General features: G+C 44.2%; 1 protein-coding gene across 1 annotated transcript in view; it reads right to left on the reverse strand.

Annotated features, from left to right (window-relative positions):
- The window catches only part of NFATC4 (nuclear factor of activated T cells 4), a 54,082-nt gene that overhangs the window by 24,453 nt on the left and 11,927 nt on the right, over window positions 1–17,702 (reverse strand). The window contains exons 2-3 of the mRNA XM_060780116.2: window positions 11,511–12,486; window positions 1,214–1,376 (exon numbers count right to left, since the gene is read on the reverse strand). Of these exons, the coding sequence (XP_060636099.2) occupies window positions 1,214–1,376; window positions 11,511–12,486 (1,139 nt within the window). The remainder of the gene's footprint in view (window positions 1–1,213; window positions 1,377–11,510; window positions 12,487–17,702) is intronic.

Below are 17,702 nucleotides of genomic sequence, written 5' to 3' on the forward strand. Positions count from 1 at the left end.
GCAACACAAGGCAAGACAATTCAATGCGGCATCAACAAGGTATTTAAAAACAATTAACACAGAAGCAGACTAAACAATTAAACAGTAGCAAACATTCAAGTGGAGTCTCATAACTAGAATCATGATTCAAACTCGTCAATCGTAGTTCCATTTCCTGAATTCATTGCACTGCCTATTCAAACGCCTGTTCAAATAACCAGGTTTTGACTTTTCTCCGGAATACCATCAATGAGGGAGCCAATCTAATGTCCGTGGGAAGGGCATTCCACAGCCAAGGGGCCACCACCGAGAAGGCCCTGTCTTTCGTCCCCGCCAGCCGTGCCTGTGTTGCAGGCGGGATCGAGAGCAGGGCCTCCCCGAAGACCTCAAAGTCCTAGTGGGTTCGTACGCAGAGATGCGATCGGATAGGTAACTTGGGCCAGAACCATTTAGGGCTTTATAGGCCAAAGCCAGCACTTTGAATTGGGCCTGGTAGCAAATTGGTAGCCAATGTAGCTGGCGCAACAGAGGGGTTGTATGCTCCCTGTGTGCCGCCCCTGTTAGTATCATGGCTGCCACACGTTGGACCAATTGAAGCTTCCGAGCCGTCTTCAATGGCAACCCCACGTAGAGAGTGTTGCAGTAGTCTAAAAGGGATGTAACCAGAGCGTGGACTACCGTGGCCAAGTCAGACTTCCCAAGGTACGGGCGCAGCTGGCGCACAAGCTTTAACTGTGCAAATGCTCCCCTGGTCACCGCTGAAACCTGGGGTTCGGGGCTCAGCGATAAATCCAAGATCACACCCAAGCTGTGAACCTGCGTCTTCAGGGGGAGTGCGACCCCATCCAGCACAGGTTGTAACCCTATACCCTGTTCGGCCTTGCGACTGACCAGGAGTACCTCTGTCTTGTCTGGATTCAATTTCAATTTGTTCATCCTCATCCAGACCGTCACAGTGGCCAGACACCGGTTCAGGACCTCGACAGCCTCCTTAGTAGCAGGTGGGAAGGAGTAATAAGCCTCGGCACATGTTTATAGCCACGTTTATACCCCTGCTCCAAAAAGTAAGGTGCCCAGTACGTGGTTCTCTGAGACAATGACTGGTCCAAGGCCAGTAAGGCAACCTTGTGGCCAAGTGGAGCTATGAACCCAGTCCTCCCAGTCAGCACTGCAACCACTACACTACACAGTCCCTTATGCCAGGTCTTCTCCTCATACTGCTTCCCGATATTACCTTCACCACAGGATGTCCTCCCGGTGCAGCCTTCACAGCTCCCCTGCTGCCTTCCGTTTCATAATGGGCTCGGTGGTAGTTTCGAGGCTGCACTTCGATCTTCAGCTCATACTGCTCATATTGACTGGGGAGGGGCCAGTCCAGAGGTGGTAGAGTAGAAGACCTGAAGGATGTGCAAAGAGGATGTTTAGACACGAAATGTGCACTTGCTAAGCTTCCTCTTACCATTCCTACCCAAATTAACAGCATGCAAAGACAAAGGGGCTTTTGCACCTTTAATAGCAATGGTGAAGGGGACAGGAATAGAAGACGCTGCCTTATACTCAAGACTGGACAATGTACATTTGTGAATATAATTTTCTAAAATGTTTTGCAGAAAAGTTGTTTCCAAGTTCTGCCTTGGACCAATTCAGGTCAATATTTACATCGAATTGTCTCAGGTAGGAATCTTTCACACCACTTTGTATGTGAGCCTTTTAATAGAATATATTCCATGCACAAAAACCATCTTTTTGTATAAAAGATCTATATGTCTCTCTGTTTCCTCGAACTAGGACTGCCAGACTGGAAATGCAGCCAGCAATAGCACATTTTAATGGTTGTGCAAAAGAGGGGGATTTCAGCAGGTGTTGCTGGTTACCTGGTTGCATGACAACCAAGACCTGTTTTCTATATAACCATTAAAAGGACAGAAGCCAGCTCCGGTTTTCTCTTTGGCAATCCAATCTGGAATATTTCAAGACATGAGCATCTTGGGAGGAAACTGAGCAAAAGTCTCACTGCTCTTTTAGTCTTTCCAGCAGGGTTTCCCAACTGTCAGGAAACCTGCTTTTTGAATAGGAAACGGATAGTAGAGCATATTCTTTCCATCCCTACTGTTTAGCATTAAATATATAGCCCTCTTTTTCCAAAATCTAAAATGGATTTCCAGTCGTTTCCAGTTTTATTTTCTCTCTTATACTTTTGGCAGTCTGTTCAATTTCTGGATTGATGGGAAACTGGTCCCCAAACCCATTATAGTAGCCTGCCTTTAATTGTTTATTTATGTTTTGCTTGACTCTTATAGTGTTTTATTTTTATACTAGCTGTATCTGCCACGTGTTGCTGTGGCCAACCTTTCCTCCCTCTTTCTCTCCTTTTTTTCTCTCCTTCCTTCCTTCCTTCTCTTTTTTTCTTTCCTTCTCTCCTTCCTTCCTTCTCTACCTTTTTCCTCCTTCACCTCCCCTTTTCTTTCACTCCTTTCTTCCTTCTCTACCTATTATTGGATTGCAACTCCCAGCACTCCTCCTGATTGAACTATCTACCTACTATCTATCTCGATCTAATCTATATATCTTATCTATCTGGAGGATTGGAAATATGTACAGATTGGGATGCTTTCAAAGAAATCCAAGTAGAAGCTTGGAAGCAGTGCATTTCGAGCATCCTCCTCCCCTAAAGGGCCTGGTCTAGGGGATGCTGGGGGCTGTCATTTTTGTGCATGCGCTGTATCATTGTTTACCTTTTGGGGGGTTTTTAAGTCCTTTCTGCTGTTTTTAGGGAGGAGTTTATAAGTGATGGTCATTCGTTGGTATGTTAGGGATGTAGTGTCCAAATTTCACGTCAATTCATCCAGTGGATTTTAACTTATGTTAATCCCACAAATGAACATTACATTTTTATTTAAATAGACTAGCCATCCCCTGCCACGCATTGCTGTGGCCCACATGGCTGTTCTGTGTGGGAGTTTTGGCCCAATTCTATCGTTGGTGGGGTTCAGAATGCTCTGTGATTGTATGTGAACTACAAATCCCAGGAACTACAACTCCCAAATGTCAAGAATCTATTTTCCCCAAACTCCATCAGTTTTCAAATTTGGGCATATTGAGTATTCGTGTAGAGTTTGGTCCAGATTCATCATTGTTTGAGTCCACAGTGCTTTCTGGATGTAGGTGAACTACAACTCCAAAACCAAAGGACACTGCCCACCAAACCCTTCCAGTATTTTCTGTTGGTCATGGAAGCACTGTGTGCCAAGTTTGTGCCAAGTTCAATTGCATCGTTCGTGGGGTTCAGAATGCTCTTTGATTGTACATAAACAACAAATTCCAGAAACTAAAACTCCCAAATGGCAAAATCATTTTTTTGAGTGAAGGACATACATTGGACTGTTAGGTGTCTTGTGTCCAAATTTGGTGTCAATTCGTCCAGTGGTTTATGAGTTATGCTAATCCCACAAACAAACATTACATTTTTATTTATATAGATGTTGACTTTTGTTTGACTATGTACTATATTTTAATATGTTTGAAGCTAATTGCAGTGGTCAACTGCAGCATTCACGATTACCTCTGATGAACAAGAGTTATTTCTCCCACACTGGACAACCTCTGAGGATGTCTGCCATAGATGTGGGTGAAACGTCAGGAGAGAATGCTTCTGGAACATGGCCATACAGCCTGGAAAACTCACAGCAACCCAGTGATTCCGGCCATGAAATCCTTCAACATTCTCTGCATGAGAAAGAAGCCCAGCATGGAAGCAAAGAAGGAAGTATAAAGAACTTTATTTGTGTTATGGAAACCGTGTCTTTGTAAATAGTGCAACCACATTATTTTGCTATAAAGTAGGTGTGCTTGTATCTTAGTATGCCTCAGTGTTAGTTACCCTCTGTACAAAGAGACTTCAGTATGAGAGAGACCTCAGTGTGAGAGAGGCCTCAGTGTGAGGCAAACCTCAGTGTTAGTAGGCCTCAGTGTGAGGTATGCCTCAGAGTTAGTAGACCTCAAGGTGTGTGAGGCCTGGTGTGAGAAGGCTCCGGTGAGAGAAGCCCCAGGTTGAAGGCCTCGTGTGTAAAGCTCAGAAGGCTGCTGTGTGCAAAAGGCTACTGTGTGAAGCTCCTGTGTAAGTTTAGTGTGAGAGGAGGCTCTGTGAGAGTGAAGCTTTTTATCTGCATGAGAAAGAAGCCCAGCAAGGAAGCATAAAGATTTTTATCGGTGTTATGGAAACCTTGTTCTTGTAAATAGTGCAACCGTATTATTTTGCTATAAAGGAAAGCCTCCAATGGAAGAGATAACATGGTCTGTGTGTGTTTGTTCTTTTTATCACTTTGGGCTACTGAGGTTGGATAATGCTGTTGCTAATAAGTTACTCTGTTGTACATTTATGAGGAGGGTCTTTTATTAATAAGCCTACTCGCCCAACAAAACTACAACTCCCAAATGTCAAAGTATATTTTCCCCAAATTCCACCAGTGTCCACATTTGGGAATATTGAGTATTCCTGCCAAGTTTAGTCCAGATCCATCATTGTTTGAGTCCACAATGCTCTCTGGATGTGGGTGAACTACAACTCCAAAACTCAAGGTCAATGCTCACCAAACCCTTCCAGTATTTTCTGTTGTTTATGGGAGTTCTGTGTGCCAAGTTAGGTTCAATTCACTCGTTGGTGGAGTTCAGAATGCTCTTTATTGGTAGGATAACTATAAATTCCAGGAGCTACAACTCCCAAATAACAAACTCAATCCCCGCAACCCCACCAGTATTCAAATTTGGGCATATTGGCTATTAGTGCCAAATTTCGTGCAGTGACTGAAAACACATACTGCATATCAGATATTTATATCACAATTCATAACAGTAGCAAAATGACAGTTATGAAGTAGCAACAAAAATAATGTTATGGTTGGAGGTCACCTCAACATGAGGAACTGTACTAAGGGGTCACCGCATTAGGAAGGTTGAGAAACACTGCTCTATTGTTTGTAGCTTGGGGGATTTCTTATACTTCTGTTCCTTCAGATAAAGGATACTCAACCTGTATAATTCAATGCTTAGGAAGGTTTTTCAGACTCTCCTCTAGAATCCCTCGGCTTTGGCCACATTAGCTAGGGGATTTGGGAACAATAGCCCAAATGCTTTTTCCAAGTCCTGCATGTAATGGACATATCCTGCAGCAATTTTTTTTTGCATTTTCCTAAATTGAATAGGTTTCAGTGTTTTGAAAAAGATTGTAGTGGGAGTAGTAAGTTGGACGTTGTCTGTGCCAGATGGAGGCAGCTTTCCAAAGCTCCTCAAGAGCTCTTTCGGTGCCAAGCATTGGCACAGGATGCTGCCAGAAGATAAATTTCATTGGGGAGAAATGGTGCAGCTGACGACTCACAGCAGGAAAATATTACAGCCCTTTCACTGATAGTTCCACTGATGAAAGCACCAAGGCGTTGACAGCTTTGGCCCATCCTCTGTTCAAATACCAGCCAACATGCCAATGCCTTACATCAAGAAACAACTTCCTAAGATCTACAGGGATATTCGCAGGAACACCTCAGCAAACAAGAGTCCAAAAGAGGCAGGCTAAAACCCAGCACCACAATCAGTGCCTAAGACCGGATGAGAAACTCCTTCCTGGGCACACAGAAGGCTGTGCAATCTGGCTGCGCTCTGGCATCATGAGATGCAGAGCCAACCTTAAGAAATGGGCTACAAAGTGGAGTCCACGACATGTGAGTGTGGAGAAGAGCAAACCACAGACCACGACCACCTACTACAATGCAACCTGAGCCCTGCCACATGCACAATGGAGGACCTTCTCACAGCGACACCAGAGGTTCTCCAAATGGCCAGCTTCCGGTCACAGGGCATTTAACCTAATGCCAAGTTTTAAACTTTGTGTTTTTAAATGCATTTTAACTGTACCCTCCATCTCCCTTCAGACATGATAAATAAATAAATACTTATGGTTCCTACATCCCTCATAAGCAATATCCGCTGACATTTAATTCTTCCCAGACTATCCATGATTGGTGATCAGACGTCCCATTGCAAGGCTAGATGATATCCAAAGGCAGGTGATAGCCTCTCAAGGGTTATATAGTGCAGAAGCAAAGGACGAACAATCATATCGCACCAGTGTAACTCATCCTTCCCTTATGAAATTGCGAGAACACTTTTATAACGGAAGAAAACTCACCCACTTGGTCTATTCCTAGCCTCCCTATCTCTTCTAAGCCTCAAACCATCATATATATGGGAATTTTTAAATACTGTTTATATTTAATCCTGTTTTAACGCTTGTATATTTGCATATTATAAATGGTTATGCTGATGCTTTAATGCTAAGCTGCTTTGCGTTCCTTTCGAGGGAGATAAAGTGGAGTATAAATAAATAAATAAAGCTAAAGGTTTCCCCCTGACATTAAGTCCAGTCGTGTCCGACTCTGGGGGTTGGTGCTCATCTCCATTTCTAAGCCAAACAGCCAGCGTTGTCCGTAGACACCTCCACGGTCATGTGGTCAGCATGACCACATGGAGTACCGTTATCTTCCTGCCAGAACGGTACAATCATAGAATTGGAAGAGACCTCATGGGCATCCAGTCCAACCCCCTGCCAAGAAGCAGGAATATTGTATTCAAAGCACCCCTGACAGATGGCCATCTAGACTCTATGTAAAAGCTTCCAAAGTAGGAGCCTCCACCACACTCCAGTGCAGAGAGTTCCACTGCTGAACAGCTCTCACAGTCAGGAAGTTCTTCCTAATGTTCAGATGATCTACTGATCTACTCACATTTGCATGTTTTTGCACTGCTAGGTTGACAAAAGCTGGGGCTAACAGCGGGGGATCACGTCGCTCCCCGGATTCGAACCTGCAACCTTCCTGTCAGCAAGTTCAGCAACTCAGCGGTTTAACCCACTGCGCCACCGGGGGCTCAATATAATAATAATAATAATAATAATAATAATAATAATAATAATAATCTGCCTGTGACAAATAACTGGTGGGATCACAAGCCTGAAAAAGTTACAGAAAATGAACATGTCAAACTACTCTGGGACTTCCGAATTCAGACTGAAAGAGTTCTGGAGCACAATACTCCTGACTTCACGATTGTGTTAAAAAATAAAGTATGGACTGTCGATGTTGCAATCCCAGGTGACAGCAGGATTGAAGAGGAACAACAGGAAAAGCTGACATGATATGAGGATTTAAAGATCGAACTGCAACGACACTGGCACAAGCCAGTAAAGTTGGTCCCAGTGGTGATTGGTACACTGGGTACAGTGCCTAAAGACCTTGGCCTGCACTTAAACATAATTGGCACTGACAAAATCACCATCTGCCAGCTGCAGAAGGCCACCTTACTGAGATCTGCACATATTATTCGCCAATACTTCACACAGTCCTAGACACTTGGGAAGTGTCTGATAAGTGATCCAATACAAAAGCCAGCATAGTGATCTTTATTTGCTGTGTACTAATGCTATTATTTATTACATAATAATATAATAATAATAATAATAATAATAATAATATCAAGCTGCAAAGACCACCTGTAAAGGTGGTCCTAGTGGTGATCAGAACGCTGGGTGTGGTGCCTAAAGATCTTGGCCTGCACTTAAAAACAAATTACCATCTGTCAGCTGCAAAAGACCACCCTACTCAGATCTGCACGCATTATTCGCCGATACATCACACAGTCCTAGACACTTGGGAAGTGTCAGGCGTGTGATGCAATACAACAGCCAGCAGATCCTGTCTGCTGTGGACTTGTCTGCTGTGATCTTGTCTGCTGTGGACTCATATTGTTGTGTTTCAAATAATAATAATAATAATAATAATAATAATAATAATAATAATTTGACTCCTTTTCTACACTGAATAGTTGTTAGCAATTGACTAATATGCCAATGAAGGAAGTACTACAACAGGCATGGTCAAACTTGGGCTCTCGAGGTGTTTTGGACTTCAACGCCCACAATTCCTACCAGCCTCAGTCCCTTTCCTTTCCCCCTCAGCCACTTGGTGGGTTCACAATAGAATTAGCGTTCTATTGTGAAAAGTCTTCGGAAGAGTTCCATGACCTAAAAAGTTTGCGAACCGCTGGTCTAGACATTAATAACCAGTAAACAAAAATCCATCATGGAAAGAAAGACAATGAATGGGTTTTGGCATGAAAGAAACAGAGCTTGGCCAGTGGGGGAGAGTCAGGGAAGCTGCCATGATAAAGCCAATCCACTGCCATGGTGGAGGAATTCCTCCGACCCAGTTGCTTACCTTAACAGGGAAGGAGCCACGGCATGTTTATGCCAGCTCCCTCCCACCACACACCCGGGTCTGGGATGTGTAACTGGAGACACCAGCCCTTCTTCTGCCTGGGCTGGCTTGACAAGTTGTTTTTATACAACAGAACCTCTGGCAGCCAGACCAAAGCGCGGAAAGTGCAGCTGGCAAATTCAGACCGGCTGGAAGAAGTGGGTGGAAGAATGGGGATCCAAGCCTTTGCTTTCTCCTGCCTGCAACCCAATGCCTTCCCAGTTAGTTACTCCATCTCTCACCAAGGCGCGTCTGGGGGAGCTTGGGGTGCATCCACACTGTAAAATTAATGCAGTTTGACCCCACTTGAATCGCCATAGCTCAATGCTGTGGAATCAAGGGGACTGGGAGTTGGCCATAACGTTGCCAAGCAGACGTTCCCAAACTGTGTCAGCGGAACCAAAGGATTCCGCATAAAGCATCATAGTGGTTCCGTTAAGAAAAAAAATATTAAAAGCCAAATTTAAAATAAATTTGGAGAGCAGCATAGTGCAATAGGCAGCCACAAATTGTACCATGATTGGAACTGCTCCTGGATTATGACTTTGGATTTTGTGTTGTCTTAACAGTTTATTTTAATGTACTGATATGTTATTATTTTTCCGATTCTCTAGTGATTTTAATGTATGGTCTATCTTGTATTAGTATGTTTTTTGTAGGAGTTTTTCTGCATTTGTGCAGTTCTTGTGCTCCTAACTGCAGTATATGGGAAGATTGTGTGACTTATATCTTTGTATTGTGTGTTGTTCAGCTTACAAAATCTGTTGGGAGCATGTAAAAATCAGTTGGTGAGTGTGTTAAGTGGAAAATGCAAAGCACGAAGCTGATTGGTTGGGCTATGCCTGGAGAAGCTAGCTGAACCTGGGAGTTTTGGAAACAGTTACACTTTTAGGTTTTCTGTGCAGGAGTTTACCAGGTCAGTTTTGTATTTTTCCTTCTGGGTTGCTGGAAGAAGATCTTTCACATGGACATTCAAGGACCTTTTGAATCTTTCTCAAAGGACATTGTGCGAGTCAATGCAACTGTTCACATGACTATATATATATATATATATATATATATATATATATATATATTGCTCTGCATAGCAAAAAGTAAATACCTTATTCTTTACTGATAATCTGCGTGACATATCTTTTCTCTAGCAAGACAGTGTGTGGATTGGTAAAGACGTGAACTACATGTGATTTTCATTCCGCCCTCTTCGTCATCCTTCTTGCCTGACAAGGTCTCTATTAATCTCCAACCCAATATTTAATATCCTTAACACTGTTAATCAGTATCAATAGCATTCACTCATTCCTGTCTCCCACCAAGTTACAAGCTAAGAAGTTAAAAGAGCAAGAAAAAGCAATAGGGAGCCCTTGTTCGTTTTCATAGCTTCCGTCACCTTGCCAAAAATTGGCTGCAGGGTAGTTGAAAAAAAAACAACACCCACATTTTTGTGGTAGAACAAGAATTATGATTCTTGAAACCCTTTGGCTTTTTTGATGCAGGGAAGTTTCAAGACAATTTTTAAAAAACCCATTAAAGTGTTCCTTCCTGGCCCTTCTGCCACTAATGTCCACACCAGGATGTGGTGGAGACCAGTTCACATACATGGTGATGAGGCCATATAAATAAATGATGTTACTGCAAGAGTGGAATTCTCAGTATCCCTAACTACTGGTTGTAGTGCAGTGTTTATCAACCTGGTGGTCGGGACCCCTGGGGGTATTGCGAAGGGGTGCCAGAGGGATCGGAAAACACAATATTTTCTGTTGGTCATGGGGGTTCTGTGCGGGATGTTTGACCCAATTGTCTCATTGGTGGGATTCAAAATGCTCTTTGATTGTAGGTGAACTGTAAATCCCAGCAACTACAACACCTAAGTGTCAAGGTCTACTTTCCCCAAACTCCACCAGTGTTTACATTTGAGCGTTCGTGCCAAGTTTGGTCCAGATCCATCATTGTTTGAGTCCACAGTGCTCTCTGGATGTAGGTGAACTACAACTCCAAAACTCAAGGTCAATGCCCACCAGAACCTTCCAGTATTTTCTGTTGGTTATGGGAGTTCTGTGTGCCAAGTTTGGTTCAATTCCATCGTTGGTGGAGTTCAGAATGCTCTTTGATTGTAGGTGAACTATAAATCCCAGAAACTACAACTCCCAAATGACAAAATCAATCTCCCCTCCCAACCCCACCAGTATTCAAATTTGGGCGTATCGGGTATTTGTGCCAAATTTGGTCCAGTGAATGAAAGTACACCCTGCATATCAGATATTTATATTGCGATTCATAACAGTAGCAAAATTACAGTTACGAAGTAGCAACAAAAATAATTTTATGGTCGGGGGTCACTACAACATGAGGAACTGTATTAAGGGGTCATGGCATTAGGAAGATTGAGAAACACTGTTGTAGTGGCTAGGAATGATGGGAGTTCTGTCTTCCAATATCTAGAAGGCAGTATGCTCTGTTTTTCTAGTGGAACACTCTCTTCCAAGTCTGTGAGTCTATTATTTCTATGAAAATGATCAAAGGTCTGAAAGCCAAGCTCTTTGAGGAGCAGCTGAAGGAGATGGGCATTGTTTACCTCGGCAACATAAAGCTGAAAGGGGAAATAATAGCCATTTTTAAATATTTGAAAGGATGTCACATTGAGGAAGAAGCAAACTTGCTTTCTGCTGCGCTAGAGACTAGAACACAACAGGGCAATGGATACAAGTAAGAGCTGCCAACAATAGAATATGCTGTCCTGAAGTTCCCTAGCAGAAGATTGGATGACCATCTGCCAGGAGAGCTTTGATTGTGTTTTTCTGCATCACAGGTGATTGGACTGGATCACCCTTGTGGTCTCTTCCAACTGTTATATCAATCAGTCAGGGCCAGCTAACACCTCCCAACAAATGATCCCCCAGGCAGCAGCCAGGCAGGCTTTGAAGCTGCAAGGCCATTCAATGCTAATCAAGGTGGGCAATTGCAACATTCACCCTCGCCTCAAGCAGACAAGAGTCTTTCTCCCATCCTGGACAGTTCACAGATATATAAACCCCACTTGCCTCATTTCCAACAGTCCTCACAACCTCTGAGGATTTCTGCCATAGATTTGGGTGAAACGTCAGGAGAGAATGCTTCTGGAATGCTTCTGGAACATGACCATACAGCCTGGAAATCTCACAGCAATCCACTGTTCTATGATTTTATGATTAATTCTATGGTTTTATGTTTGGTGTTGCTTTTTATTACCTGAATATGGGACTGTGGCCTCCAATCCGAGCCTTAGACCAGGCCAGCGGTGATGGTACAGCGAGGTAATCCATCCCTTCTTTCCGGGCCATTCCAAGTCCAAACCCATTACCAGCATCCTCTCCATTGCAACTCCCATCCTCTTTCCGGGTCAGTGCCACCGTCTGCTCCGTTGAAGTCTTCCGAGCTTTTTGGGGAATACTTTCCACCAGCCGGGCTCCAGTAGAGTTGAAGGTGGTTCCATCTCCACTTGCTTCCACAGACTCCCCTGTGGCTTCCTCACCAAGGCTGCCCCTCCGGGACAAGCATGGAGATGCTGAGGAGTGTGTTTCCGAGCTGGAATAACGCCGCTTACCGCAAGGAGAAGCTGGGCGAGGGCCCAGAACCATCCAGCCATCCTCTGCTCCACGACTCGGGGAGTAGTTGACCCCATAACCCGGCCAAGACTCCTCGGCCGACGACCACGGCTTCGGAGAGCCCCGAGGAGAACCCAAGGGGGAATTGAGGGCAAATCGGGCAGCCGCCTCATTCAACTCATGCTCCACATCATCTCCGGCAGGGGTTTCGTCATCTGAGAAAAAGCTCCACGGCGATACACTGCCACTGCTGGCCGGACTCGGGGTAAAGAAGCCAGACGATGGAGTCGTTTCTCGGTACCCCCCAAAAGCCTCCAGAAGGAGATAATCACGGGGGGAAGAGTCCCAGTCGTCTTCCTCGCACCGTCGGCTTGGAGAAATGGTGGTGATCTGGATGCTGGGGCACTCCAGAACCCGGGAACCTCCGAGACAGACTCGTCGAGCTGGTTGGCTCTCAAAAGTGTCGCCATCTAAGTCGGCTGGACGGGGAGGAGGAGAATGCATACCTGCACGGCTGCTACTAAGATGCAATGGACATGGGATGCTTAGAGGAGAGGCATAGGGCGGCGGATCACCCAAAGCAAGGGAACAATAGACAGGGAGGTTGTCTGCATCCAGGTCTGGAAAAAAAAAGAAGAAGCACGGAATCAGCACCTATATAAATCCTACATTGGATTAAATCTAAGGTTGAGAGGGGACATGAGAGCCATATTAAAATATCTGAAAAGGTTGTCACATTGGAGTGGACAAGCTTGTTCACTACTGCTCAGAAGACAGAGCAATGGATTCAAATAGCAGTAAACGGTTCTGGCCCAGACTACCTTTCCGAACGTATCTCCTGCCATGAACCATCATGAAGTTTAAGATCTTCAGGAGAGGCCCTGCTCTCGATCCCACCACTATCGCAAACACGATTGATGGGGATGAGAGACAGGAACTTCTCAGCAGTGGCCCCCCGCCTATGGAACACCCTCCCTAGAGATATCAAATTGACCACCTCCCTTTTTGTCTTTTAGAAGGAAAATCAAGACCTGGTTATGGGACCAAGCATTTGATCACTGGAAGAAGATCACACAACTTATGGCAATGAATTGACCCGGAGTGGTTTTTGGATTTCGATTTTAATGGATGTGTCTTAATTAATTGTTTTAATTGTTGTTTAAATTTTAGGGTATATTTTTATTGTACTGTGGTTGTTTTTATGATGCTAGTATCGTATGATGCTTTTGTTAGGCCGCCCTGAGTCGCCCTTCGGGAGGAGAAGGGCGGGGTATAAATATAGGAAATAAAGAAATTCCACCTAAACATTAGGAAGAATTTCATTTGACAGTGGAATATGTTACCTTGGAGTCTCCTTCTCTCTAGAGTAGTGGTTCCCAACCTGTGGTCCATGGGCCACCAGTGGTCCGCAAGAACAAGAAGATGGTCCACCGCCTCAGTATTACTACACCATTGCCTTGAAACCACACAGCAACGAAAGTGACTGGTCTCATGTAACCCTCTTATAGTGCTGAGGCAATGGGGATGTTGGGAGGGGAGAGACTGACTAGTAATGTAAGATTACTACTACCACATCAACCAGACTTGGCACACAGAACTCCCATGACCAACAGAAAGTACTGGAAGGGCTTGGTGGGCATTGATCTTGAGTTTTGGAGTTGTAGTCCACCTACATCCAGAGAGCGCTGTGGACTCAAACAATGATAGATATGGACCAAACTTGGCACAAATACTCAATATGCCCACATATGAACACTGGTGGAGTCTGAGGAAAATAGACTTGACATTTTTACGTGAGTGAGCAAATGGCGACTACTGGATGGCACATGTTTTGTACCAGAAACTAGAGCTGATGTGGTCCATCCAATGCAATTTTCTGAATCAGCACCCCAAATAATCAAACCAAATCTAAAATTGACCAAAAAATTGATGCATAACCCTTTTGGTACTAATGTTGGAGAGTGGTCCCTGGTCAAAGTAGTCACTGTTCAAATGGTTCCTGTTTAAGTGGCCCCAGTTTAAGTGGTCCCTGGTCAAGTGGTCCCTAGAAAAAAAAGTTTGAAACCATTGCTCTAGATCAGTGTTTCTCAACCTTCTTAATACCGCAAACCCTTAATACAGTTCCTCATGTTGTGGTGACCCCAAACCATAACATTATTTTCATTGCTACTTCATAACTGTAATGTTGCTACTGTTGTGAATCGTAATTTAAATACTTGATATGCAGGATGTATTTTCATTCACTGGACCAAATTCAGCACAAATACCCGATACGCCCATATGTGAACACTGGTGGAGTTTGGTGAAAATAGACCTTGACATTTGGGAGTTGTTGTTACTGGAATTTATAGTTCACCTACAAACAAAGAGCATTCTGAATTCTGCCAACAACGGAATTGAACCGAACTTGGCACACAGAACTCCCATGACCAACAGAAAATACTGGAAGGGTTAGGTGCGCATTGACCTTGAGTTTTGGAGCTGTAGTTCACCTACATCCAGAGAGTACTGTGGACTCAAACAATGATGGATCTGGACCAAACTTGGCACAAATACTTAATATACCCAAATGTGAATACTGGTGAAGTTTGGTGAAAATAGACCTTGACATTTGGGAGTTGTAGTTGCTGGGATTTATAGTTCACCTACAATCAAAGAACATTCTGAACCTCACCAATGATAGAATTGGGCCAAATTTCCCACACAGAACCCCCATGACCAACAGAAAATATTGTTTTTTCTGATGGTCTTTGGTGACCCCTCTGACACCCCTCCGTGACCACCCCCTAGGGGTCACAACCCCCAGGTTGAGAAAAGCTGCTCTAGAGGCTTTTAAGCAGAGGCTGGACAGCCTTCTGTCGATAGTGCTTTGATTGTGTCTTCCTGCATGACAGAAAGAGGCTGGACTGGATGGTCACTGGAGTCCATTCCAACGCTATGATTGTCTAATTCACTCATTTTAGTCTCCCCTCTAACAATCAGCAGTCAAGTCGTTGAGGCCTGGCTTAATGTAATCTTGGTTAACATACAGCTCTTTTGTAAGAGAACAGACATTCTATTATAACTGTTTAAAAACATCTGTTGGTAATTTAAAGCCTCTTTTTGATTGCTTTTTTAAAAAGTAATTCATTCATCATTATCTGACCGCAAATATGTCTCTTTAAAAAAAAAGAACACTGTAATGTCCAACCTGACCTCGCACCACAGATGGAGACAGAAATTTGGATCCCTGTCATTGGGGCAGAGGGAGACAGTAGGCTCAGACGGCATATTTGGGGCAAAATGAAAAGGCTGCCAACTTTGGAGTTCCTAATTTATTATCATCACATTTTTTACTGCCAGGGAGAAAGGGAGGTGGCTGTGGGGTTTTATGACGTGGGTATCAAAATAACTTGATTGGCCTCAGGAACGATATACCTTGACCAGAGCAGGGTGGAGTGCATACCTAGTTTATTACAGACAGCAAAATCTGGAGGGTGTCCAGTGCTCGTGGCTGAGAGCAGGCAGGGGCAAACGTTCTAAGTCGGTGGCCACATGCTAGGACTCCCTGCCAGGAGGACTGGCTGCCCAGGGATGGAAGGAAGGATGAAAGGAAGGAAGGGAAGGATGGAAGGAGAAAGAGAGAGAGAGGGAAAGAGGGAGGAAAGAGGGAAGGAAGGAAAGACAAAGGGGAAGGAAGGATGGAAGGATGGAAGGGAAGAAGGAAGGAAAAAGAGAAGGGAGGAAGGATGAAAGGGAGGAAGGGAAGGATGGAAGGAGAAAGAGGGAGAGAGGGAAAGAGGGAGGAAAGAGGGAAGGAGCGAAAGACAAAAGGGAACGAAGGATGGAAGGGAAGAAGGAAGGAAAAAGAGAAGGGAAGAAGAATGAAAGGGAGGAAGGGAAGGATGGAAGGAGAAAGAGGGAGAGAGGGAAAGAGGGAGGAAAGAGGGAAGGATCGAAAGACAAGAGGGAAGGAAGAATGAAAGGGAGGAAGGGAAGGATGGAAGGAGAAAGAGGGAGAGAGGGAAAGAGGGAGGAAAGAGGGAAGGAGCGAAAGACAAGAGAGAAGGAAGGATGAAAGGATGGAAAGAAAGAAGGGAAGAAGGAAGGAAAAAGAGAAGAAAGGAAGGATGAAAGGGAGTAAGGGAAGAATGGAAGGAGAAAGAGGGAGAGAGGGAAGGAGGGAGGAGGGAAGAAGCAAAAGACAAAAGGAAAGGAAAGATGAAAGAGTGGAAGGGAAGGTTGAAGGAAAATGAGAAGGAAGGAAGGATGAAAGGGAGGAAGGATGGAAGGAGAAAGAGGGAAGGGGGAGGAAAAGAGGGGAGAAAGGAAAGACTAAAGGGAAGGAAGGACGAAAGTGTGGAAGGGAAGGATGGAAGGAGGAAGGAAAAAGAGAAGGGAGGAAGGGAAGAATGGAAGGAGAAAGAGGGAGAGAGGGAAAGAGGGAGGGAGGAGGGAGGGAAGAAGCAAAAGACAAAAGGGAAGGAAGGATGAAAGAGTGAAAGAAAAGGATGGAAGGAAAGAAGGGAAGGAGGAAGGAAAAAGAGAAGGATGGATTGATGAAAGGGAGGAAGGGAAGGATGTAAGGGGAAAGAGGGAGAGAGGTAAGGAGGAAGGAAAGAAGGAAGGAGCAAAAGACAAAAGGGAAGGAAGGATGAAAGGGTGGAAGGGAAGGATGGAAGGAAAGAAGGGAAGGAGGAAGGAAAAAGAGAAGGGAGGAAGGACAGACACATAGAGCTAGGAAGTTGAAATCTGTCAGATGGGTATAAATAGCAGGTTTTATTTGTTTAAAAACAAAAACCACCCACAGCGCACAAGTGAAATAGAGAAAGCAGGGATTCATTCTCCTTAAGCAAATAAATATTTGGAAACCACATACAAAAAAGGCTAAAGTTGCCTCCCTTCCCTCTTTCCTCCTAGTCCTCCAACCTGCTCATCCCCAGGCTCCTGCTTCTAATTTTAGGGTTGGAGGGGTTTTTTGCTTTTTCAGATTATGGTGCCTTATTTGCTTTCTCAAATGGCCAGGTGGGAAAATGTGGTCTTTTGGATGTTTTTCATCCACATTTCCCATATGCCTTTATTATCAGCTGTGGCAACAAGGATTGATGGGAGTTATAGACCAAAAAGAACTTGGAGAGTTATAGGTGTCCCCTTTTGGAGTAGGTCCATACCAGGTATGGGCAAACTTGGGCCCTCCAGATGTTTTGGACTTCAACTCTCACAATTCCTAACAGCCGGTATGTATTGACTATTCTAAAACCTTTGACTATGTGGATCATAGTAACTTGTGGCAAATTCTTGGTGGTATTGGGATACCAAGTCACCTTGTCTGTCTAATGAGGAATCTGTATAACGACCATGTAGCAACACTAAAAGGAGACCACAGAACAACAGACTGGTTCCAGATTGAGAAAGGAGTATGGCAGGGATGTATACTCTCACCCTACCTATTCAACTTGTATGCAGAACACATCATGCAACATGTGAGTCTTGATGAATCCAAGGCTGGAGTTAAAATTGCTGGAAGAAACCTTAGATATGTAGATGATACCACTTTGATGACCGAAAACAAGGAGGAGCTGAGGAGCCTTATCACCAAGGCAAAAGAAGAAAGTGCAAAAGCAAGATTGTAGTTAAACATAAAAAAACAAGATTATGGCAACGAGACTGACTGATAACTGGCAAATAGAGGGAGAAAATGTGGAGGCAGTGACAGACTTTGTATTTCTTGGTGCAAAGATTCCTGCGGACACAGACCACAGCCAGGAAATCAGAAGATGTTTCTTCTTGAGAGGAGAGCAATGATAAAATAGTGAGGAGTAGAGATATCACACTGGCAACGAAGATCCGCATAGTA

This window comes from Anolis sagrei, chromosome 6, assembly GCF_037176765.1.
Source record: "Anolis sagrei isolate rAnoSag1 chromosome 6, rAnoSag1.mat, whole genome shotgun sequence".
Lineage (NCBI taxonomy): Eukaryota > Metazoa > Chordata > Lepidosauria > Squamata > Dactyloidae > Anolis > Anolis sagrei.